Source organism: Liolophura sinensis, chromosome 8, assembly GCF_032854445.1.
Source record: "Liolophura sinensis isolate JHLJ2023 chromosome 8, CUHK_Ljap_v2, whole genome shotgun sequence".
Taxonomy (NCBI): Eukaryota; Metazoa; Mollusca; class Polyplacophora; order Chitonida; family Chitonidae; genus Liolophura; species Liolophura sinensis.
Window position 1 is genome coordinate 55,929,742 of NC_088302.1, and position 24,487 is coordinate 55,954,228.

The window sequence follows — 24,487 nt, forward strand, 5'->3', positions numbered from 1 at the left end:
TTCTTGAGTACGGTGTAAAACACCAATCAAATAAATAGACTAATGTGATGCCCCATATGCCTGTGAGAAACACCAGATTATACTTCCTCCCACACCAGACTTCAACTTAGCCCGTATCTGTGCTTTGCTTCCTCACCAGACTGGAGCTTAAGCTGTATTTATGCCTCCCGTCTACATCCCAAATGTGAAGAAACATTTTCAGAGACTTCGGCATGACATCGCTCAGGGATGATCTCTACAGTTCATGTTTTTCAACCTGTTCACATGTTTGCAAGGTGTTCATTCAATCAAATTCTGAAAGCATTGTACTCTATACACTGATTAAATTATACTTTGTGTGAAACTCTGAAGTTGGTCAAATTAAAATTAAAAGTGTGCATATAGTGCACTGAAAATTGATCTTTCATATGCGAAAAGGTTGAAGAATTGGGGTACTAAAGAACATTTCACATGCATCAGGTTCATGACCAGAACAATAGCAGAAGCACTCTGTCTATTCTACCTTCTCACAATAGTATACTGAATAAATTACACCCTGAAGTTGGTCATTCCAACTAATACAGTTTTGTCTCCAAAATGAAAATAAATATTTGCATAAACTGCACTGATGGATGCCGTAATGCGGAGGACTTAAGTAACTAGCATTTTATTTATTATGACAGCAGAAAATATACTTGTTCTTTTTGTGCAGCCATGAAATTGGCCACGAAAACAAAAATAAGTTTTGTGCAAAATTAGTTTGTAAAGGTGCATAAATCGCACTCATTTTTCCTTCAATTGCAAAAAGGTTGAGGAATTGGGGTACTAGTAATTGCTTTGGTTTGTCGAAAATATTCCTTTATGGAAAATTCACTTCTCGTTTCAAAAAATAAAATTCACCAGAGAATAACTTACATTTGGTAGCACGGCTACCAAAGTGATCTCTTGAAGGGGATACATGAATGCAAATCTTCAACTCAAAACATGAAGTACTGAAATTGTGAATTTGGTAAATTGCGGTATTTAATATGTACACAGAGCATCAACAATGGGAGATCCCCCTTGTGTCACTGTTTTATATGCAGGTAAAACTTCAGGTCAATACATGATGTACTTTTTTGGATACCACCGCTAACATTTTAACACATTTTAATTGTAACACAGTTTTAGTCAGTACTTTGGTCATGAATATGCAGATACCGTATCAATGATGGAATATCCCCTTGTGTTCTAGTTCTCAAGATAGTGCTCACATTACACTAAGTCAGGAATATACGGTACTTAATATGCAGATACCGTATCAACGATGGAATATCCCCTTGTGTTCTAGTGCTCAAGATGTGAGTAAAGTCTGAGCTCAATACATACAATACTTTTTGAGACATCATCCCTGACATTTTGTTTAACATTGATTTTAATACACAATACACTAAGTCAGGAATTTACGGTACTTAATATATACTCACTGAATCAACAATGGAATATCCCCATCTTGCTATCGTGCCCCAGATACATGCAATCCCCGATCACAATATCTGCAGCAGTTTTTAAGATACCATCCCTAACATTTTGTTTAACATAGCTTACTTGACGCCAACACCGACACTCAGGGTACGATATAACCTATGCTTGTACTTTGCTGAGTTAAAACTGGCACATGTTGCTGCCTTGCTTGGCTCTCAGCACCGAGCGGTTTGGTTGGACCAGTGTCCATAGAATGTGACTTGGCGAGGTGTCCTGTTTGGCAGCTGGCAGACCTTCCCATCTATGACCGGCAAAGAAGCCTGCATAAACTGGACTTCAACTCACAGCTCACACTCATTTTAGAATGCAAAACAAAGAACAAGTTTTGTCATTTAAACATTTGTACTTTTATTTAGATTCATTCATCTGACAAACTGCTGTTCATTAATGATAGCGTGACATGTTAATTGCAACCAAAATCTGCCTAAATTATTGTCTGATAAATTCTTGCAAAAACACCAAGTGCACTACAACTTTCAAGAATTTGAAAAGTCAATTGTATCATAAATACTGAAGTGTTTCATAGAACTATAAATCAGTTATTACATTACACAACTCAAATTAACATGAGCTTTTCTAAATGCCACACCTAGTCGGTTTCCACAGAAACTATCATCAGAGGCATAAGAACACAGAAACAAAATAACCTTACAAATTCAGCATGGAAATATTATCTGAGTGATGTGTTGCTAATTCTGGTCCCTCGGAGAAAAATCAGATCAAACCTTAGTCAAGTGAAAATGCCAACAGTTTCTCCAACCACAATTATACTTTTCTTTCTAAATTTGAAACACTTGAGACTAAATTTAACCAGAATTACAGTTATTTTTGTATGTAGCCCAGCTGAATGAATGAATACCAGCACGACACATGATGTGACCACAAATTACAAAACAATCAACATTATCTACAAAGTCAACAGGAACATGAAGTACAGTATAAAACAAAGATATGTCGATATATAATAATATGAGAAGCAAACAAAGCTATGAACAGCAGCCAAAATGGGTGTAACATGGCACTATTACTTCAAAAGTACAATGGGTATGATAGTGATGAGCATGACCGGTAACTATTCAGGGGAGGTAACCACCAGTTTGTTGCTGAAACACATCTATGCAGTCATTGTCTTCCATTTCAAGCTGTCAACAGAAAAATAATTGTTCCGGGAATAAAGTCAAAATGGACCAGATGCAGATTTATAAAGTTAAAATGTAGTATGCATATAATTTTATGTTGTTTTCAAACTTAACTGGCTATTTAGGGATTAAAAGGTTGTGGGCACATACTTCATCAACTTAAAGTCAACCTTAACGTAAAATAAAATTTTAACATTACCTTAAGTTAGCTCATCTCAATTGAGTGACTTGTATAACGGCAAACTTGTTTATGAACAGAAGGAATCAGAGATCCCACAACACTGCCTTTCAGCCTTCCCAACACAGCTCTAAACTTTCATATTTTCATTTCCACTAATATGCTTCACAGAGTGCTGAGGCAACTCCCAACAAATGTCTCCAGGTAATACACGTCTCAGTAACTGGGTTTTATTTAAACCCTTACCAAGAATGAATAAAAATGTGGGAGATAATGAGGACCCGCCATAGTCAGACTAATGAACTGGGAGACGTGAGAAATGGTACAATGGGTGGCTATTAGCAAAACATACTTTGAGGCATACATTTACACATAAGGCTAAAGGCTTGGTTAAAAGGAAACACTGTGGACAAAGCTAAGAAAAATTAGTCCTTGCAGAAGATGGTTTACATAGGATTCAACTCATTCTATTTATTTATTTGATTGGTGTTTTACGCCATACTGAAGAACATTTCACTTATATGATGGTGGGGAGCATTATGGTGGGAGGAAACAGAGTAGAGCTGGGGGAAACCCTTGACCATCAGCAGGTTGCTGCAAACCTTCAAACATGCGGCCGGAGAGGAAACCAGCAGGAGTTGGACTGGAACTCACAGCGACCACATTAGTGAGAGGCTCCTTGGTCATCGCGCAATGCTGGTGTGCTAACCTCTTTGGCTACAGAGGCCACCCCCTAACCCACAATTTGAGTGAGTGGGTGCTTGGGGTTTAACGTCGTACTCAACAATTTTTCAGTCACATGACGATGAGGGAATCCTTAGAGTGCATGTAATGTGCCTCCTTGTTGCAGGACCGATTTCCACTGCTCTTTTATCTGGTGCTGCTTCACCGAGACGCCTTACCGAATGCAAAAGTCGCCCGCCCGAGTCATTATACTGATACAGGTCAAACAGTCGTTGCAACAGGATTTGAATGGCTGTAATAGCAGAGCTGGGACAAATGGTATGGTCAATTAACTGAATCATAAGCTGATCAATGATTACTGAAAACTGATTTTTCTCAACTTTGTCCACAATGGTATTTTTAACCAACATTATCTTCCTTGTATATTTGAATCATAGTGTGTCTCTTTTCTTGGTTTTCCTAATTCATTAGTGTGCTTGTACTGTAATTTTTGGTATTATTAGCAGGTCTTTGTATATTTCACTTGCTTTTACTTTTATGCCCAATTGCTCTACCACTGTCTCCTGTATATATAATACAAGGTCTCCCAAAGTCATGCACTATCCTGATTTTCCCTTTTTTTTCCGTTTCAGATTTAATACTGATTTTAAATTTTTCTCTCTTTCAGAGTTAATTATGGCTAATAAACTAACAGTACAAGAAAGAGTTGAATTGGTTTTTATGTTTGGAAGAGATGGGGCAACACACCGCTCTGTAGCTCAAGCATTCAACCTCAACCTGGATGGCGCGTGACTTCTGGCACACCCTGTATACACGAGTCAAGCATTATCATGCCATGATCACTTTTATTACTAGTATATTTGTACAAACTATTTGTAATTCTTAACTTTTCAACCTCAACTTGGATGGTGCGCGACTTCTGGCACACCCTGTATATATGCCTCAATGCAGATTTTATTCATTCTTGAAAATGATTTAAATAAAACAAACACTGAATACTGTAAGGCCTCATTTTCTGGTGTTCCCAACTTTCTAAACTTAAAACAGTAGTAGGTGGAGTATTGGTTCTGGCACACCCTCCATTTGGCAAATAGAGGCTCCCAGCCCCTATTCCCGGCGAGGTCCAGAAGTTCTAGCATACACACTAAAGGTTCTGGCGCACGTCCCCCTTGGGACCCTCCCCATATCAAATAGAGGCCCCCAGCCTCATCTGGGGTTGTATTAGACATACCCATCGCATCTGGTATGCTTCTACACCAAGCGTCTATACAACATGCGAAAGGGTTACAATAATTGCCGGTGGCTTCTCATCGGCTCCTCGGAGCTCTGTGGTAAGAGTTGTCTGGGGGAGTACTGTGGGGGTCACCTATACCGTCTGCGGCAGGGTCCTGGCACCCAGCCATGTATTAGCTGTGGTCGGGGCATTAAAAACCGGTTTCGGCTTTGCATGGCCTGCAGACATAATAGGGTCCAGACGCGTGAAAGGAAGTGGAGGCACAAGGCTTTCTTGGACGAGTTCAAACGGCTGGCGACTATAGAAATTTACAATTAGAGAGTCGTGTGCATAGTTACACTGACGCGTACAATGAACCACCCTCAAAAAGCGCGAGCACTACGGGGGGAGTTTGAGACGCTCCTAGGTGTGCGGCCTAAGTACCCACGGTCCCACAATGCCTTGGAAGAATTGCAGGGGATCCTCGACAGGCATAAAACGGCTGTGGCTGAGTTGAAGCGGCTGCAAGACAGCAAAGAACTCCCGAAGTAACGAGGAGTTGAAGCAAGACGTCAAGAACCTCCTCAGTAACAAGGAGTTGGATGAATTGCTAGGCGGAATACAGGGTGAAAAAAAACTAGAATTCACTAACACCGGCCGGGCCATAAGGAATCTCCTCCGGGCCTGGCAGATGGGCGTACCCGAAGGTGTTTGGACGGACCCAGTAGCCTTCTTAGAAGAAATTCGAGCCAGTATTCACCAGAAGCTAGAAGAAGAGATCCTGGCACTCAACGGGGTTAAGTTCCAACTAGGCCTCAGGGTTCAGCTGCGAAAGGCCCACGCCGATGGCAGTGAAGAGTATACCAGCCCAGTACTCCGCAGCAAACAGGAGGCCCTCCTAGAGGTTGGTGACATTGACGGGGCTCTAGATAAGGTCTTCCCCACCATCCAGAACGCGCTGGAAAAATGGACGCAGCGGAGGTCAGGGTGGGCTGTAAATAACGTGCAAACACTCTGGCTTGACATTGCAAGGTATCAGCCGCTGAGAGGCGGGTCCTACATCCCCCTACCTGCAGCCGTGAGTAACAAGAAAGCAGTCATCAACGTGAAGAACAAAGACGACGACTGCCTCCGATGGGCACTCCAGTCTGCCTTATTTCCAGCTGCCAGAAACCCCCAGAGACCAACAAAGTATCCCACCAATGATGGTCTTGACTTTGAGGAGGTCGACGCCCTTACACCCATCTCTCAGATCCCTAAAGTGGAGGGGAAGAACGACCTCGCCATCAACGTGTTCGGGTGGAACAAGGGCGTGATCGTGCACCACGTCAGCAAGAAGCCCGGCGACACGCCCCGAATCAATCTGCTGCTGATTGAGAAGGCAGGCAAATTCCATTATACATGGATAAAAGATCTCAATCGTCTCCTGTTCCAAGAAAGCAAGGTGACAAATCGCAAACACTTCTGCGAGCGCTGCCTACACGGCTACACAAGGGAGGACCTGCTCAAGGCGCATAAGCCGGAATGCCGAGGGATTGGCCAGACGGCGGTGAGGGTGGAAATGCCCCAGGAGGGGGAAAACAAGTTCACCTTTCAGAACCACCACAAACAGCTACCGGCTCCGTTCATCATATATGCCGACTTCGAGGCTATGACCAGAAAGGTTGAAGGCCCGCCGCAGAAAGCAGCACCCAAAAGACTCAGCACCACGAGCCCTGCAGTTACTGCTATGTTGTGGTGCGTTGCGAGGGCCACACAAAACGCCCCGTGGAATACAGAGGCCCTAACGCGACGGAACACTTCCTCAGAGCTCTCCAACAGGAGGAGAGGGAAATCAAAAATGTTCTGGCCAACCCTATAGCCATGAATATGACTCCCCAAGATTGGCAGGTCCACAACAACGCCGCAACCTGTCACGTGTGTGAGAAGCCTCTGAGCGCCGATTCTGTGCACGATCACTGCCATATCACCGGCAAGAACAGAGGCGACCTAAACGCATGCAACCTAAAGTTGCGGCTGGGTCCCAAGACAGCCATACCAGTAGTCTTCCACAACCTATGGGGCTACGACGACCACCTCCTGATGCAAGCCATAAGTAAGGTGGAGGGCTGCATCTCCTGTATACCCAACAACATGGAAAAGTACATCTCCTCCTCGCTGGGGCAGCTCCGCTTCATCGACAGCATTCAATTCTTACCGACTTCCCTTGACAATCTGGTTGAGGCCAACAAACCTGAGGCTTTCCACATCACAGCCCGGTATGAGCCCGCCGAAGAAAAACAAAAGCTACTCATGCACAAGGGGGTCTATCCCTATGAGTATATGGACTCCTGGGAGCGCTTCGACGAGTCCAGCCTCCCACCCAAAGAGGCATTCTACAGTAAGCTCAAAGTCGGAGGCATTAGCGATGAGGACTACATCCACACTCAACAGGTATGGAAGGTATTTGACTGCACCAATCTGGGAGACTACACAGACCTTTACTGCCGCACAGACGTGCTCCTGTTGGCCGATGTGCTTGAGGCCTTCCGGAAGACTTGTTTACGGCAGTATGGATTGGACCCTGCTCACTACTTTACGAGCCCAGGTCTCTCGTGGGATGCGCTGTTCAAGAAGACCGGGGTAGAGCTGGAGCTCTTGACCGACTACGACCAACATCTCTTCATTGAGAAGGGGTTGCGAGGAGGAATATCCATGGTAAGGAAGCGATACGCCAAAGCTAATAACCCGCAGGTGGAGGGATACAACCCAGAAAGTCCAAATAGCTACATCCAATACCTAGACGCCAATAATCTATATGGCTGGGCTATGAGTCAGTTCCTTCCAACGGGCGGCTTCCAGTGGGTAGATGACGCGCAGCGTCTCGGTGAAACGATTGCTACCCACCCCCACGACAGTCCTTATGGTTACATCCTCGAGGCCGACCTAGAGTATCCGGCAGACCTACATAACAGCTACCCATTAGCCCCGGAGCGTCTGGTGGTCCAGAAGGAGAGGATGTCTGACTATCAGCACAGCCTTCTAGGCAAGAAAGCGCCTACCGAGGTCGAAAAGCTGGTCCCCAACCTCCGCAACAAGGAACGGTACGTCCTGCACTACCGGAACCTACAGCTGTATCTATCTCTGGGAATGCGCCTGACAAAGGTTCACTGGGCCCTGAGATTCGCCCAGAGCCCTTGGATGGAACCCTATATCAGGATGAACACGGAGCTCCGAAAAACGGCCGCGAGTAAATTCGAGAAGGACCTGTACAAGCTAATGAACAACTCGGTCTTCGGAAAAACCATGGAGAACCTCCGGAAGCGTGTGGACGTCAAGCTGGTACGCTCTGGAGAAGACGACAAGCTCCGACGCTTGATAGCCAGCCTGAGCTTCGCACGGGCAAACATATTTGATGATGACCTCACAGCGATTCAGATGCACAAGACCCGTCTAGTCCTAAACCGACCTATCTACGTGGGCATGAGCATTCTAGATCTCTCCAAACACCTGATGTACGACTTCTACTACAACCACATGAAGGCCCAGTACGGAGAGTGCTGCCAGCTCCTCTACACTGACACGGGTAGTCTGCTAGTCAAGATTCAGACTGAGGGTGTTTATAGGGATATGGCTGAGAATGCAAACCTGTATGACACCTCAGATTACTCACAAGACCACCCCCTGCACAGTGTAGCAAATATGAAGGTCTTGGGGAAAATGAAGGACGAGTGCGCAGGGTGGCCGATCGCCGAATACATTGGTCTGCGCCCCAAGATGTACTCCATTCTGGAGGCAGGCGGAGCCAACATTAAGAAGGCCAAGGGCGTGAAAAAGGGAGTTGTGGAAAAGTGCATCCGCCATAAGCAGTACAAAGAGGCCCTCTTCGAGAAGAAGATCTTCCGACACGGTATGGACGTGCTGCGATCAGAGCGCCACCATACCTATGGGCAGCACCTGAATAAGGTCTCACTGTCCCCATTCGATAGTAAGCGCTGGATTGCCGAAGATGGTGTCCACACCTTGGCTTACGGCCATAGAGATGCGGCACCCGCAGGATGATGGGCAGGATGGGACATCCTCTTCGAGGAACTACTAGCACCGTAGAACGCAATTCGGGGGAAGCTGAGTATCGGGAGGCACTATAAGCAACTCCTCACGAACGAATCCTCGTCGCGGGCCATCCGACGTATCGTCTAGATAGTACAGCACGGGTTCAATTAGGCTTTGTGACAGAGCGCCAAAGCCGATATATCTCTAGAGACCACACATGATCAGTCGCGCGACGGCAGCCGCCCTCCAGCTCTCCAGGCTGATAAAGATAACGAAGGCCAACACCCTCGGGGATCTTCCGCTCATTAAGTCCAACGGGACGACCTGGAACCGTCGAGGAAGGCTTATGGGGCACCCCTTTTGCCTTGATGGCGTCTTTTGGCTTTTTACCGATCAGTCTCGTCTCGTTATTCAAAGCGGCCACAACAGAGGGCAGCCGAGCCACCCATTCAGTAGATCGGTGTTCGGGAGGGAGGCGCATCTCCTGGGTGTACTGATGTCCAAAGAGCCGCTCAGCCAGAGTACGGTTGAAGCGCTCCACTATGCCTTGGTCTCAATGGATATCCACACGGCCTTGGCAGACTGTGACATAGTGTTTGGCCAGCAGTTGGCTCACCGCACCCATAAACTCGCGCCCAGGGTCAACTTGGAGAAGCTTCGGCCATCTCAGGGGTCCCTGCTTGTAAATGCGAGAGAGAGCATCAGCGACTTCTTTGGAATCTTTAGTAGCCAGAGGTTCCGCCTCCTTGTAGCGAGAAGCAACATCAACAACTGTCAGCGCGTACTTATACAGCTTCCGGCCTCGCCGATCATGTGGTAGAAATAGAATATCAGCTTGGTGGATGTCATTCGGCGTGGAAACATTGAACATAGGCCTCGGTATTTTTCAGGGACGAGGCAGGTATATCTGCCAGATAGCCTGCTTTTTTAGCCAGGCCCGGGCCACATCTTCGGAGACTTTAGCCGCAGTGGCAAGTTTCTGGATGGCTGCGCGGCCCTTCCAGTACCCACGAGGGCTGTAGTAGATATTTGCCAGGCGAGCAGACACCTTACTAGCCATGTCATCAAGGTATTCTAGCAGCCCTCTAACAGATTTGCGACGAAAAAGATGTTAATCGTCGCAGTGCAGAACCACCTCAATACTAAGATCGTGCACGGCGAGGAGCTCGATGGCGATTCCGGCACAGTCAGTTCGGATTACTTGGTGAGTTATGCGATTCCGTAACTCACACCCCCAACCACACACATCCCCAGGATGACGAAGGTCATCTCGCGGTGTTTTTGATCCAGTCCAAGCGCTCAGTGCGCTTTCGGGCCCATTTTCCCTGGGCGGCTTGGAGCTGCTCTACAGCGCGGTTATGGCGCCTCTGCTCTTCGTCGACACCGGAACTCCTCAGTATCGAAAACATATAGTTGCTCCCGCTGAAGGCCAAAGCGTTTACGAGGGCGCTGCCCATCATCATTGCGATGGAGGCCATTACTACTTGATTATATTGGGAGGAAGGAGCCCTTGTTTAATTAGCAGGTCCTTCGAAAACATGGCCAGGCCTACATCTGCAATGACCATGCCGACGTCACGGGGTGTTAAGTCCAGCTTCAGGAGGGCTCCTTTCAGGAACATCTGGCCGAGACGAGCGTACCCAGTAGCCAGGAGAGAGACCACAGCGGCGTGGTAGGCTGCGTTGACTAGCACTTTTCCGTCACCGGGTGGAGTAGACATGCTGATCTACATAGAAAGGGTCGCGACGTGTATTCAAATGGAGATTCTTTTCTTGCGGCGTGATATCTGCATGCGGCGTAATATCTGCACCTCGTCAATGCGGCGTAATATCTGCACCTCGTGCTGTATAGCGGCTGCGCCACGCACGTAGCAACATAAGCACTGCAAGGCCGCCAACGCCTAATAACGCTAGGGGCGCCCTCCAGAGGGTGATTTGGTGTGCATTCGTAGAATCCGGTTCCTTCGCAAAATCTGTGGCTTCCCCCTCCTTCGTAGAATCCGGTTCCTTCGGCTGTTTCTTGGTGGAATCAGCTGCGCCAAGCAAAGCAGCCTTTGCCTCGCGAAGCTCGTCCTTGAGCTTTTCAGCCTTGGCCTTTCTTGCTGCAGCACCTGCTCGACCCGCAGTGACTCTTTTGGGATTCTTCACATTCGTAGAATCCGCTGTCACCCCCTCCGCTTCCTTCGGGCCTTCCGGATTCGTTGTACTCATGTTCCTCTGAATCATCATTTCTAGGAGAGCAGTGGTGTTTAAATGAGCAGTGCTCAGTAGTGGTTAGCACCATGGTTAACGGTGCCAAGTACTTATCATAGCAGTAGTATAGCCAGCAGCTAGCACTGCTAAGCGCCTGTTCAACAAATGGGTCGGTGGCGAGCTGTGCCATGAGCATTGGTCGATTCTCAGGTGGGATTGGTAGGAGCCAGCTGGCTGCCCTTACATATGATCTCAAGAAAATACCTCCGAGACAGTCGACCATCCGTGCACAGAGCTTAGCGTCGTACCTGGAGTGCAGCCTTTCAACGTCTTCGTCGCTCAAGGCGTCGATCTCAGCGGCTGTTACGTCTTTTCCCAGATATCGCTTGACTTGCCCACCCATAGCAAATGCCGCCAGCCTATCCCTGAGCTGCTGTGCATGTTTGCTGGGCTGTTGGCTGGGCTTCTCCTCCTCCTCTGCGCCCAGAATATCGTCTATAAGCTCGTCGGTATCCATTATTAATATGTAGGGGTGACTACGTTTAATATATAATCTTAGATGTGGCGGGCGTATCAGTCATTAGCAGGAGCTTAGAATGCGGATTGTTCTCGAGCTTCTGTCGAACCTCTGCCTTTTCGCTCTCGGCTTCGATGATGTGGTTCTCCTCCAGGCATTCGTTGAACGAGTGCCGATCTTTGCAGTGGAATAAAGCCACCCACCTTGTCTGCTCGCGAAAGTCTTTGAGGACGGCGTATTTCTCAGTGAGGACCCAGACGCTTTGCTTTGCATGACGGCCCGAGAAAGCCATGAATGACAGCATTTTTTGTTTCTTCTTCATTGCCTCTAACGCGCTACAATCATCGATGATGTATAGGTTGGGCTCTCCCTCGAACAATCTGTAGAAAGCTCTCAGGCAGTCGTTGAGCCGCTCGCCGGGATCAAAACAATAGACCTCAGGGTCAGACAGTATCCATCGCCGCCGGTACGCCTCGTTATGCTTAAGAGTGGGGCACAGGATCACAATGTGATGAAAGAAACCGCGGAAAGGCCCCTCAAGTAGGTCCAGCACAAAGACTGTTTTGCCGCAGTTCGTCTGCCCACAGATAATCGCGCAGTGGGCGTCATCAATAAAGCGCGTTAACGAATCTACCATTCTCGATGTGCAGCTTTGCGTCCATGATCACATAGAGATATACGTTCAACACGCCGGGATCTTCTCTCTCTTTTGTCACCTGTACCGTAATCCCCTCACTGGCGTTCAGAACACGCCTCCCACTGCCATGCAGCTCGTCATCGTCGCTTGGCCGAATGTCAAGCCAGAAGGCGTGCTTGTGCATCAAGAACTCTTCCAGGGAGACGTCTGCAAGGCCTAAGTCTTTAACGACCCTGGCCACCTCAGGGTCCCGCTTCCGTAGGGGTGAGCTGGCGACGAACTTCTGGACCTCACCCCACTGCTGGTACGCCCGCATGTCCTCGCTGTACAGCTGATTGGGGACCCCTTCTATTGTGACTTCTACTTTTTAGAAGGATTCCGACCTCCTATTCCACGGGGTTCCTTTAGTCTCGAACAGCATGAGGATGCCCTTCATTGCTCTCGCGGGCGTGTTCAGGTTTATGTTCCAGAGAGTATCAGACTTGTCCTTCACAAACTTTCGGTGGCGGAGGACGCGATCATACAGAATGGAGACGCCCCCGGCAAACTGGGTGCGGATCTGTCTAGCGAGCTCCTCTTCGGTGACCATATCGAACTCCAGGCTGATGTTGTCGATGGTGTAAGTCACGTCGGCATCGTCTGTTGCCTGGATTACCCGACTGTCAGTTCATACTCCAGTCGGTCGGCCAAGGCACTCTGGTAGAATGGCATGTGGCTATCTAGAAGTTCAAAGTCTAGCGGGATGTGGTACAGTCTGCCAAAGGCGCGAGCGATGGCTTTTTCTCCACTATCGTTGTCACTTGCGTCCTCCACTTCGACTCGAAGTTTAAGCATGTTTTTGCTGCCGATGCCTTGGTAGGCCGCATTCCGCCGTTCGTTTTTGGTCAGCCATAAGTCGACGTAGCAATGAAACACATCAGAGTTGTCGATGGATATTACCTCATTCCCGCTGATTCTGATTGTGGTTTTCTTGACTACTGCGCGTCCGAGATTCCCGACCACTGTGGCGTTCGGGTCGGATGAATTGATCGTGATCGAGAAGGCCAAGCGCACGGTACCGGGCACAATGACGTCATTTGCGCTGAGGTTGGAGAAGCGGACCAAGAGTTGTTGATTCTGGTCGATCGTACTTGGGTTGTTGGTGACGACCAAGGACTGCCGTACACCTTGTACCCCCCGAGGCTTATGAAGTGTTCTGAAAGGGTTTAGCCTGCGTCCGTATGCATCCATTGTGTGTATTGAAGGTATACCTTGCAATGTTCAATACGAGGATTATGGCAGACTTCGACTTTGATAATCCGGCGTTCGACGACACCCAAGAAGACAACAACATCAACGACGAACAGACCCCTCTCCTTGCAGGTGATGATGTTCCTGAGCAACAAAGCCGGGGTGCGGCCGCCAGAAACCTTTAACAAGAGCTGACGCAGGCCGCCGTGAATGATTATTACGATGCCTTGGCGAAGGTGGATCCCAGCCTTACCCCCCTCTTTCAAGATTACACGAAGTTTAAGTTTGTCCAAGGGCGTCTGCAACCCGCTGCCCACCCCACACTGGACATCATGAACAAACGAACAGGTGAACCGCTAGCCCTCTCAACAGTCGCCAATAAAGGAGGGGTTAATGTTGTTAGGGGGGAAGGGGGGCTGGGCTTTATAGACTGGAAAAGAAAAGAACAGACATCGTTGCATCCGGCAGCAGTCGCAGCCCTGGAGACAGAGAGTTCAGAACTCGGTGCAGCGGCCGGCAAAGAAGATACCATGGAGCTGGAGGATTTAAGCCAACCAGCGAAAAAGGCCGCTGATGCTGTCCACACACTGGAAACAAGCTTGACGGATAGAGAGGTCGGGCGGGCTCTTGAAACGATAAACGACCCTACTCTTCCCATGCGAGAACTTCTGGGGCTTGACAAGGCACTGCAGACCTCGGAAGGCGAACACGCAAATAACCTCACCAAGCTGTCAAGTCTCGATAAGGACATCGCAAAACAAACACAGAAGTTGGAGGAGGCCACTGATGAATTCTCTCGGCGTCGGATCGCAGACCGGATAAGGAATCTCGAGGACGAAAGGGTGGCCCGGCTCGAAGCAGCCTCTTTAACGGCCGAAGCCCTGCGCACGCAAATACGCCGCATTAAGCAGACGGTCGATCGCATCCTACACAAGGATACCAGTCTGGCCGAGCGCGTCCGCACCCTCTTCCGGGAGCAGGGAATAACTGTGGTCTCCATTTTCACGATAATTGGGATGGCGATCTCGACACTGGGGCTAGCGATAAATTTGGCGCTGACTGGCGGGCCCGGTGGGGGCATCCAGCCAACACCACCTTTATCCGACTGGCGTGGTCTTAAAGAATGGGTGAAAAAGCATCTCCAGTCCCTGGCGCGCGCCCTTGGCAAGTTGGCTGGGAAGGCTGCCGCTGCAATTCCGGGTATTATTGGCAGTATCGTGTCCTGGCTACTGAACCTTCTCGGGAAAGCGACTGGGTGGCTGGCCGATAATGTCTGGGCTCTAGTCGTCGCAGTAGGTGGCCTAACGCTCGTGGCTGTTCGCAAACATTTAACGCATAGACCACAGCAGCTGTAAGCCGATACCAACCCCAGCGACGATGATGGCTGTCTTCTCTGCATCGTGATTCTTTTGCTTTGGAAATAGGGGTTCTTGTTTGCCTCCGGCGGCAGCAACATGCTGAACACGAGCGGTGTGCAGTGGGACGCTTTCTTGTGGCTCAACGATCCCGTGGGAAGGTGCGCGCTTGTGCAAAGTGGGTGGCACTTTAGCGTTCACACCCTCATTGGCGCCTAGCTTCTGGTCCTCTGTGGCCACTACGATTTTGTTGTTGTAGTTTGCCACATGGCCGATCTGCAGAAGCATGTCGCTGGGGGCCATATATAGGCCTATGCCATACACAAAGTCTACAGCGCTCCCCGGCATACTGTAGCACGTCCTGGTAGTGTTTGATAGCAGACGGAAGGCCGATCGGAGAGGAAATAGCGTCTTCAACGTTCGCGGCAAACTGTTTTTGCACGTCGAAGGCTGTGCCCGTGCCTAGAATATGCGCCCTTGTTTGCGCCTGGGCGCCTAGAATAGCCCACACGTATGTCCGGATGGAATCGTTTAGGCGCTCTACACCCGGCTGCGTGAATCCTTGGGATGTGTCGACAATGAACGACACCCAAGCTTCCTCGGCGTCCTGCTCGATGTAGTCGACGTGGAGCGCTGTAGGCTTTCTAGAGAACGACATCCTGCTCGGATCGAAGGCCCGATCGCCAATGGGGCTGTAGCCCTTTCTCGTGACATAGTAATATGCCGCTCCGAGGCCATGATTCACCCCACTGCGCCTCCAGTCTGTGTGCGTATCTACGTGGAACTCCCTACAAATCTTCTCATAGGCCCTCTTGTCGTAGGGGTTTTCGAATGTCGCCCACGCTCTGTCTTGTGGCAGGGGGGCCTGCATCTCTTCCAAGACCCGCCTAACTTGGTAATACACATGGAACGTGTACAGGGCCATTAATTGTTGGTCGGGGGCGAGAAGATGGTCTTTTGCAGAGACGCCACAGCCCGTGGTTGCGCACCAGACCGCGAAGTTCACTTGGTTCTGCCAGAATTGCATAGGATTGGTGTTCCAGGCCCGAACAATGTCATTGCTGGTTATCTTTGGCAGCCGGTACTTGGCCAACACATCTGTGAACTGGACTGGAAAGGCCTTCTTTTCATCGATGTCGATATCAAATCGCGTGAGCTGCTCTGCGTGGGTTTGAATACTATGAAATGCCCCGGCCTTGTAAGTGGCCTCTCTATTGAACCTGTAAGCCTCGCTGTTCATCGTGGCTAAAATGTTCATCACATTGACTGACATTCTGACAGCACACGCTGCCTCATGCCCTTAACAACCTCGACGGCCGCCTTAAAACCGCCTTTCGCGAGATAACATTCTACCCAGCCTGGGCGAATATCCCCACCGGAGTGATCTTCTTGCTTGGAGTTGGCGCACGAGAGGAAGAACGCGTTGAAGTGCCGACGGGCTACTACAATGTCTGTACGCTGGACAAGGACATATTCCGCCCACATAGGCTTTCTCTGGGATTGAATGAAGCCACGGGCTGCCTAGTCATTACCATCCCAGAAAATACCACCATAGCGCTCGCGGAGCTTGCCCCAATCTTAGGGTTCCGGGACGGGAAGAAGGTTATCTGGGGGACTGTGGAAGGTGGCACGTTGCCTAACTTGGTCACACACAAAGAAGTCTTCGTGCATTTGGATGAACTGAGCACCTCAGAAAACGTGAGAATAACCTCAGATTTCGGTGGCAGTTCAACACTACTTCAGGCCATCGCCGTGACTGGTGAAGGGATAAACTGCGGGAAGACGGTTTCATTTCCCAACCCATAGTACAAAGCCTTGCGCGCCGACTATATAAGGCACTTGACCGTGGCACTTTTGGACGAAAACGGCAAGTATATTAATGTAGAGTACCTCAGTGCTACCCTAGAAATACGAGTATGGTGGATGCAGCCGGTCCCAGGTCTGCGTGCCTGTCTTTAAGCGACTTGGCAGATGTGTCGGAGTTCGAACTTCAAGGCCAGGAAGGTAAAATCTACGCCTTCCAGTTTCAAAGTGGCAAGTACAGCCGCAAAAAGATTCCGGGGGGGGGGGGGGGAGAGGGGGGGGGCAAGCAGAACCTGCCACGTTTGCTTCCCTTCCCTTCAAGATGTCTCATCCTCTGTAGAGCAAGAGCGCAGGTCGCCTTCTGAGGTGATTGAAGAACAAAAACTCTCATTAATTCGCTTTGAAGACCGCTTTGTTCTTGCCAGAGCTCGCGACCCAGATTGGTTTATAGATGTGAAGGTGACCCTGATGACGGTCCAGGCCGATATAACCAAGGTGAAAAAAGTTTTCAACTCCGCAACCTCTTTCGGGTCGTGGGTACCAGTCAGCAAGTGTTATCTAGCTAAGAGTGTAAGAGGTGGCTTAGCCCTATCTGCGGGCGAAGGTGTAAATTCCGCACTTCTTATAGGGCAAACAAGTATATCTTTGTCCATGATAGAAATAAACCCTGGATCTATACTTATCTTCAACATCTTACTTGGCGCGGCCTCTCAGCGCCGTGCCTCCTTGATTACCGGTGTGAGACTAAAGTGGCCTGCAGAGCACAATGGAAAGGAGCTCAGACTTACGATCAAATTACCGGCCGGGGTGGGCGGGGATTCGCCGTAAAAATGTTGATTCAAAATTTTACCCATCAAAAATACCCCCTTTGGCTGGATTGCCCGTCCAGTTGGACGGGTGGACGGGTGTCTGTCTAGCTTGGTGCGAGGGGGTAAAAAAAAAAATTCTGCCCAGTGTGGGGTTCAAACCCATGGTCCAAAAAAGCAAAAGGCCTGGTTTATAGCTCAGCCTTTTACCAATTAATCACCACCCTAACGGCGGGCTCCGGATTTTTTGCGCTAGCGACCCACCGTTACGGGGGTTAATTGGGACTGACACATCCCACTACCTTTGGGCCATCTACAACACCCCTTGGTAAGGTCTCTCTGCCCCCGAAACTGTCGAAAGTTGCAGAGATTCCTTAGAAGTGCGTAGAGCCCGGCGCCATATGCAGGTAACGCATTCACATACTACATATACAGGAGACCAAATCCAAATTTCAGCTAGCAAACATCCCCTTATACAATGTAGTACATGAATACGCCCCTTACACACAGCGCCTTTCCCACCTCTGTCAGCCGACTGAGCTATATCCCACGACCCACGAAACATAGGCTAAATTGGAAAGCCTATCCCGCATAAACAAAATATTTCCAAATAATTCTCCTAAAAATACTGGATCTTATCAAATAAGACACGCTGAAAAAGGCTGTCACATTTATTTTTTATAAAAATCCGTGGTTTAAGCCCTATAGTGGGGAGAAAATCATCTGAATCACCCTGTTGTGCAATACAGCCAGCCTATATATATATATATAGACTATAATCCTTATGTATTAAATGCCAACTAGGTTGCCTCATATCAATGTGTGTGTGTGTAGGCGAGGCTTGTAAATAAGCGTGTATGCCTTGGCTGGGGAGGCGCCTAAGGTGGGGTTTATGGGGATGCAGGGAAAGGGGGGTGGGGCCTCTATTTTGTTCTGGGGAGGGCCCCAAGGGGGGCGTGCGCCAGAACCTATAGTGTGTATACTAGAACTTCTGGACCTCGCCGGGAATAGGGGCTGGGAGCCTCTATTTGCCAAATGGAAGGTGTGCCAGAACCAGAACTCCACCTACTACTTAAACCCTTCTAAACATTCTTGTAAGACTTCTCACTGATCCTCAGCACGCAACACTGCCTGTTTCACCCAATCCAAACTGACTTACACTGGATGGCGTCTCCGTTTCTGAGATGGGTGAGCCGTCAAACATAAACCTCACGCTGCTAGCAGCTACAGACTGAAAAAAAAAAACAAAAAAAACACTCACATGCATGCAGAAAACATCCATAAATGATCAGCAGATAAAATGAACATTATTTATAATTAGGAGGAGCATTTCTCACATGCTTAGTTAAAACCAGGGCCACTTTTGCAAAACTTCGTAATTAGTTTTTTTGTAACTTTTCTCGTAAATGACATCGTCTTATGGCGTTATAACCCAGACAACATATTTTATGAACAAAGTTATGACCTGTAAAGTTTTGTGAAAGTAGCTCCAGAGAACCCCACAGGTCTAGCCTTTGGTACAACCCTTGCCATCAGTGCTCTAAAATCTGGCTAGTTGACAGAGGCAGAACAACCAAAGCTCTCCAATTTTGAACTATTTTATTGGAAACTGTATTGAGTGGTATAAACATGGTCTCTCAAAAGTTGAACTATTCTCTGGGCCTTAAACTTACACCGCCATACAGCAGAATATGAATTGACGGTATCAAAGTGTTCACGCCTTTAAAAAAAAAAAGCCAAACTGTTGTCACAAAAACTCTGCTTACACACATGCAAGCCAACTGTACCTGGGTAAACAGACACATATGTTCCAGAAGCAGACATGATTTCAGCTAATCTGCTTCACCTCACACCTGATAAGACAATACTACTAATGCCCAAGCATCCATATACGAGGCTGCTACGGCCACAAATTGTTCTTTATTTTCATTTTCAAACATGTCTAAAGCGTTACCTTCTGGTGTTTAAAGATCACTTTCACACATGTTCAGGCAGCCCGGAGCTACCACATTCTGTAATAACTATGCCTTCTCCTGCATTTAGATTACAGTACATCCACCAAAACACTGAATGCTGGAGAGTTGCAGCACAAAGCCACCAATCTTCTCAGGCGATTGGTGATATTTCACAATCCAATCACAGACTTGCCTATGTGAGCGGTGGGAATTTGATTTTAAAAACTTTATCAATCTGTGCAGCAACCATTTATTTATTGGACTGGATTTTTACTCCGTGCTCAAAATTTTTTCACACATGATAATATTCCACTATTAGAAGACTTTAATGTGACAGATGCAATTTTTGGTCCATATGACCCTGGTATTTTGAGCGTGCAAAGTATATCCTTCTAGCCGTATCAGTTGAAAATTTGAGGGATATTATTCTAGCACTTTTCCAGAGGTCTGCCCTGTCCAGAGTGATATGTACACACTCATTATGTAGAAATGAACTTTGTCAATTGATCTGATCATTCACATCCTACTTCATAACTCAAATATTTACCCAACTTCATAACTCACATAATTAGCCATATATACCATGCTGTTCATAATGACCAACTTCATAACTCACATAATTAGCCATACATACCATGCTGTTCATACTGACCAACTTCATAACTCACATAATTAGCCATACACACCATGCTGTTCATACTGACCAACTTCATAACTCACATAATTAGCCATATACACCATGCTGTTCACACTGACCAACTTCATAACTCACATAATTAGCCATATATACCATGCTGTTCATAATGACCAACTTCATAACTCACATAATTAGCCATATATACCATGCTGTTCATACTGACCAACTTCATAACTCACATAATTAGCCATATACACCATGCTGTTCACACTGACCAACTCCATAACTCACATAATTAGCCATATACACCATGCTGTTCATAATGACCAACTTCATAACTCACATAATTAGCCATATATACCATGCTGTTCATACTGACCAACTTCATAACTCACATAATTAGCCATATATACCATGCTGTTCATACTGACCAACTTCATAACTCACATAATTAGCCATATATACCATGCTGTTCACACTGACCAACTTCATAACTCACATAATTAGCCATATATACCATGCTGTTCATACTGACCAACTTCATAACTCACATAATTAGCCATATATACCATGCTGTTCATACTGACCAACTTCATAACTCACATAATTAGCCATATATACCATGCTGTTCATACTGACCAACTTCATAACTCACATAATTAGCCATATATACCATGCTGTTCATACTGACAAAAATGCATATTTAAAAAATTTCAATATACAATCAAAGAGTCCTCAGATTTACAAAAATGGTGCTTCCAGCAATAAGGAAGCATGTCCCTTACCGATCTCTCACAGTAAGCGTTCATAAGTTTTCTCAAAGGAGTATTCCTCTTTATTTTGAAGTGAACCACGCCACCATCCTGGCCCTTCACTGTCACATTCATGTGTTCATTGCTCTCAGATTTCATCTCATCTGCCTATAAGAAAACAGAGAGATGAGCAAATCAAAAAAAACTTAACACAGCAGCTGACTAGTACCTATGACACTATAAGCCAGATAATTAACTAACAAATCTGTATAAATGCAGAAACTTTCTGCACATCATACTCAAATTGTGAAGGACTGAACCTCCAGGTCTGGGCCAAAACTTTGCAGGGGCTAGTATGCCGGCAGGTACCTGGATGTTCGCATTCTTGAAAATGAAAACCCTTCCACCAACACCCATGTGTTCTATCCATGTTTGACCTCCTTTTGCAATTTAATTTTTTTTCTTTGGATAAGATTTTCATTTTCAAACTATAATACATTTGAATCATGATCTTCACATGTGTTACAGTTCTGTAGCTCTTCTACTTACATGCTGATGAACGGAGAGTTAGAGTGAAAGTGAAAAATGGGCAGGTAACTTAATAGTTGTTCAACCATCAATCATTCGCGTAACATTTATTTTTTTGATTGGTCTTTTATGTCAAACCAAAGAATACTTCACTTACACAACCGCAGCCAGCAATATAGTGGAAGGTAATTGAGCAGAGCCCAGGGGAAACCCACAATCATTCGCAGGTTTCTGGCAGACCTTTCCACCGACCAGGAAGAAAGGCTTCAAGCCTGCTGGTCTTGAGCTCTGTCATCACAGGCCTCTGGATTTGAGGCATGCTATCACACATTCTGTTACGCCAGCACACTTGTGTTGAACATAGAATAGAAATGCTAGCTTTCAACAAAGTTATGATGTGCACTGCCTTTCACAGCATCGCCATCCACAACAGCTTATGGCTATCTTTGCTACTAATATAATGCTCCCCGCAAAATAACCCCTTTTCCTGAAACCCACAACAATACCATATTGCCTCATTTTGGATCCGCTTGGATCTGACAATGTCATGAATGTCTGCAGCTTTCACTCAGTAACTTTCCATCCACCAGTATACAAGCCAGAAAGCTACAGTACATTATCTACATGTGAATTTGTCTTGTTACAATGGCTTGAATTTCTCCTATATTTTATAGGCTGTCAACAGTCACGTGTTTGACAAAATTGTTGTTAAGAACCTATCCATGTCAGTTTCACACAAAGTTAGGTCTTTTAACCATGTTGTTTCAGAGGTAGCAACTGACACAAATCAGTATCACAAGGAACCTCAAACTCTTAAAATAACTGAATTTATCTTGTAAACTTAGAAGTAGTCTGAATACAGGGACTAGTGAGCATTTTTTGTGGGAAGCAATACTTCATGAGATTATCATTATAAGCCACATTCGCAAAAAAATGTCGCAAAATCTTGCAGTACACAGGACCGGAGTACTAATATTCACTCAACAGCTTATGCTTTAACCCAGCAGAAGCATGCTTACTATGTACATTAAATATCAGTTCTGCTCACATTCTACATAGGAAAATCAGACCTTAATTTGCAGTAACTTGTAGTGGGTGTAGTGTCTGAAAATGTCTTTAGTATATGAATTTGTGGGGTTGTCATGCATTGTGTTTGGTTCGGCAAGGTTAGTTGATTATGACGGCCATTCGGTTGGCATTGACTTTTAAAGTGCATGTTAAGAAGAAAATGTTCCTTACCATTGATCCTACACATAAGCAGTTCCTCTGTGTAACTCTCAAGTTACATTCCACAACTATAGGAGATGTTTGCGGTATGCAGAGTGCCTATTCGGGCAGCCATCTGCTCTTCACCATTTAGTCTAGTATCCGTCTGTAGGATGACGAGCAATGGATATGTCATACCCAAATATTCCACAACCAATAGCCAGTATATTCGGACTAACCAACTTTGAACGTTCTACTCAAACCTTATCCAACCACCCTGGTCTAGCCCCACCTGTATCTGAAGTCAGCTGTCAAAGGCTCTACCTTCGTCATCTTTTTCTTTGTTGTCACTGGTCAAGTAATACCTTTCAGTCAGGTAAACACTCCCAAACCCATTCTAAATTACAGTTTATTTCTCTCCAAAAACATCGCTACTATCATTCAGAATACAATTATCTTGTGTAAGGTGCTACAACAGCAACATAAATCTGATCTATTTTTTCACAATTTAATCTTAAACCACTCCTTGGTTATAACATATAGGTCTGTGCAAGGTAAGACATAATTTTCTATACCCTTAGTCACTTTCGCAGAAAGTTACTTGCTTCAAAAAAGGCTGTTTTTTTTTTTTAAGTTAGATCCGACATAGAGGTACTCGCTACGTTCTGTGAGAATCAGAACATTTTTTTTTTCCATAGGACCAAATACAGTGGCACATTTCCACAAGGTTAGGTACAAGTTGCCCGAGACCTCGATCCATGGGTGGCTTATACATACTAATACGTGGATTTGTCAGAGTTATTTCGTTTCCACTCAGGTACAGCGACAATGTGGGAAAAATAGTGCTGTTGTTGTTTACTCACTTTAGTTGGCGATGTAGAACAAGTGAGGAGCTGTAGAACGAGTTTACCTATAACAGCAGCGTAATACCTCGACTGAGGTATGGAGGGCTACCCCAACTGAGGTATAATACCCTGTTCGAGGTACTTTCTCTAACCTGGCCAATGTACATCCTACTATCATGTCAATCCAAACATGCCCACCATCCTTAAAATCATGCCTAAACAACTCCAAGTTACCCCGACTTTAGGAAATGCAAACTAAATATTACAACTTCTACACAGTAAGTTCATGTGCACTAAACGACCTGTTTAATGTTGTCACTGAGCAATGTAGGGGAAGTCAATGAAATACTTTTCAGTCAAATCAAATTGTTCACTTATATGGTGCTCCCTGAAACGGTTCTACAACTATACGAATGAATTAATTCTGAAAATCCAATTGTAAACTCTCTTTTACCTCTTTTTCACCCGACATTTTGTCAAGATTAGACAAAACTTCGCTTCCTTTCTGGGGAAAATGGCGCACGCTGTAAGACTCGCGGGATAAACATAAAACAGACTCTTATTGGTTCGTGTTATAAGCCAATGGTAACTGCTCACGCAGCAGGTCTTCGGACGGCTCTCGGAGACTGTCGTCATACCTCGTCGGTCTTAGGAATGAATGATTATGGCTTAACGCCACATCGGCAATATTTCAGCCATATCGTGGCGACGGTCTTAGGAACGAATAACATTGCCTCAGCGCAGCTCTTTTTCAGTTTGTTTTCTCAAATGCCAAGTCAGAGTCTCAGCCACCCACCTAGGAGAATTAGTTAATTCAATATTAATATGGTGTCAATATCCATAAGATAAAAATATTTATTATTTATATTAAGTGAAATCTCACGATTGCCTTCACTATACCGCTGAACCTTGTTTCGTACCGAGTCAAATCCCAAAACTATAACAAACACCAAGAAGGTGTTAAAGTCTATTCTATCTCCCAAAATGAAGAAAAATGAAGCAAAAACGGTATATTTTGTGCACCTTTTTGCTGTCATTCTAGTTCCCTCCACAGAGCTCAAACATTTTAGACCAATTAATGCCAAGCTTATTCCATTGCAGTTGACCTAGATATTTCAAAGCTGCATATGTATGACGTCGTGTCTCATTGTTCAGTGACTTAGGGACGTAAAAGTGCACTGTACATGAATTATGATGTCATACCGCTGAACTCAGATAAAAACGTCATGAAACAAATGTTTGTTTTTTCCCACATCATGGTGTCTGGGTGCAAAC

The 24,487-nt window shown here is 46.3% G+C and overlaps 1 protein-coding gene across 1 annotated transcript; it reads right to left on the reverse strand.

The window, feature by feature from the left end:
• Positions 1-1,836: 1,836 nt before the first annotated feature.
• Positions 1,837-23,739, reverse strand: LOC135472819 (small ubiquitin-related modifier 2-like). Its single transcript, XM_064752504.1, has 4 exons — positions 23,667-23,739; positions 20,667-20,801; positions 18,449-18,520; positions 1,837-2,645 (listed from the first exon to the last, which is right to left on the reverse strand). The coding sequence occupies exons 1-4, from the start codon at positions 23,682-23,684 to the stop codon at positions 2,580-2,582; spliced, it is 291 nt and encodes a 96-aa protein (XP_064608574.1). The 5' UTR covers positions 23,685-23,739; the 3' UTR covers positions 1,837-2,579.
• Positions 23,740-24,487: the final 748 nt, after the last annotated feature.

What these genes read in the sequence shown, in the direction of transcription:
- LOC135472819 (XM_064752504.1), bottom strand. An exon ending in ACGCTTACTGTGAGAGATCG is followed by an intron (nt 18,521 to 20,666) that starts GTAAGGGACATG and finishes TTTTTTTTTCAG; the next exon opens with TCTGTAGCTGCTAGCAGCGT. An exon ending in AAACGGAGACGCCATCCAGT is followed by an intron (nt 2,646 to 18,448) that starts GTAAGTCAGTTT and finishes TTCTGTTGACAG; the next exon opens with CTTGAAATGGAAGACAATGA.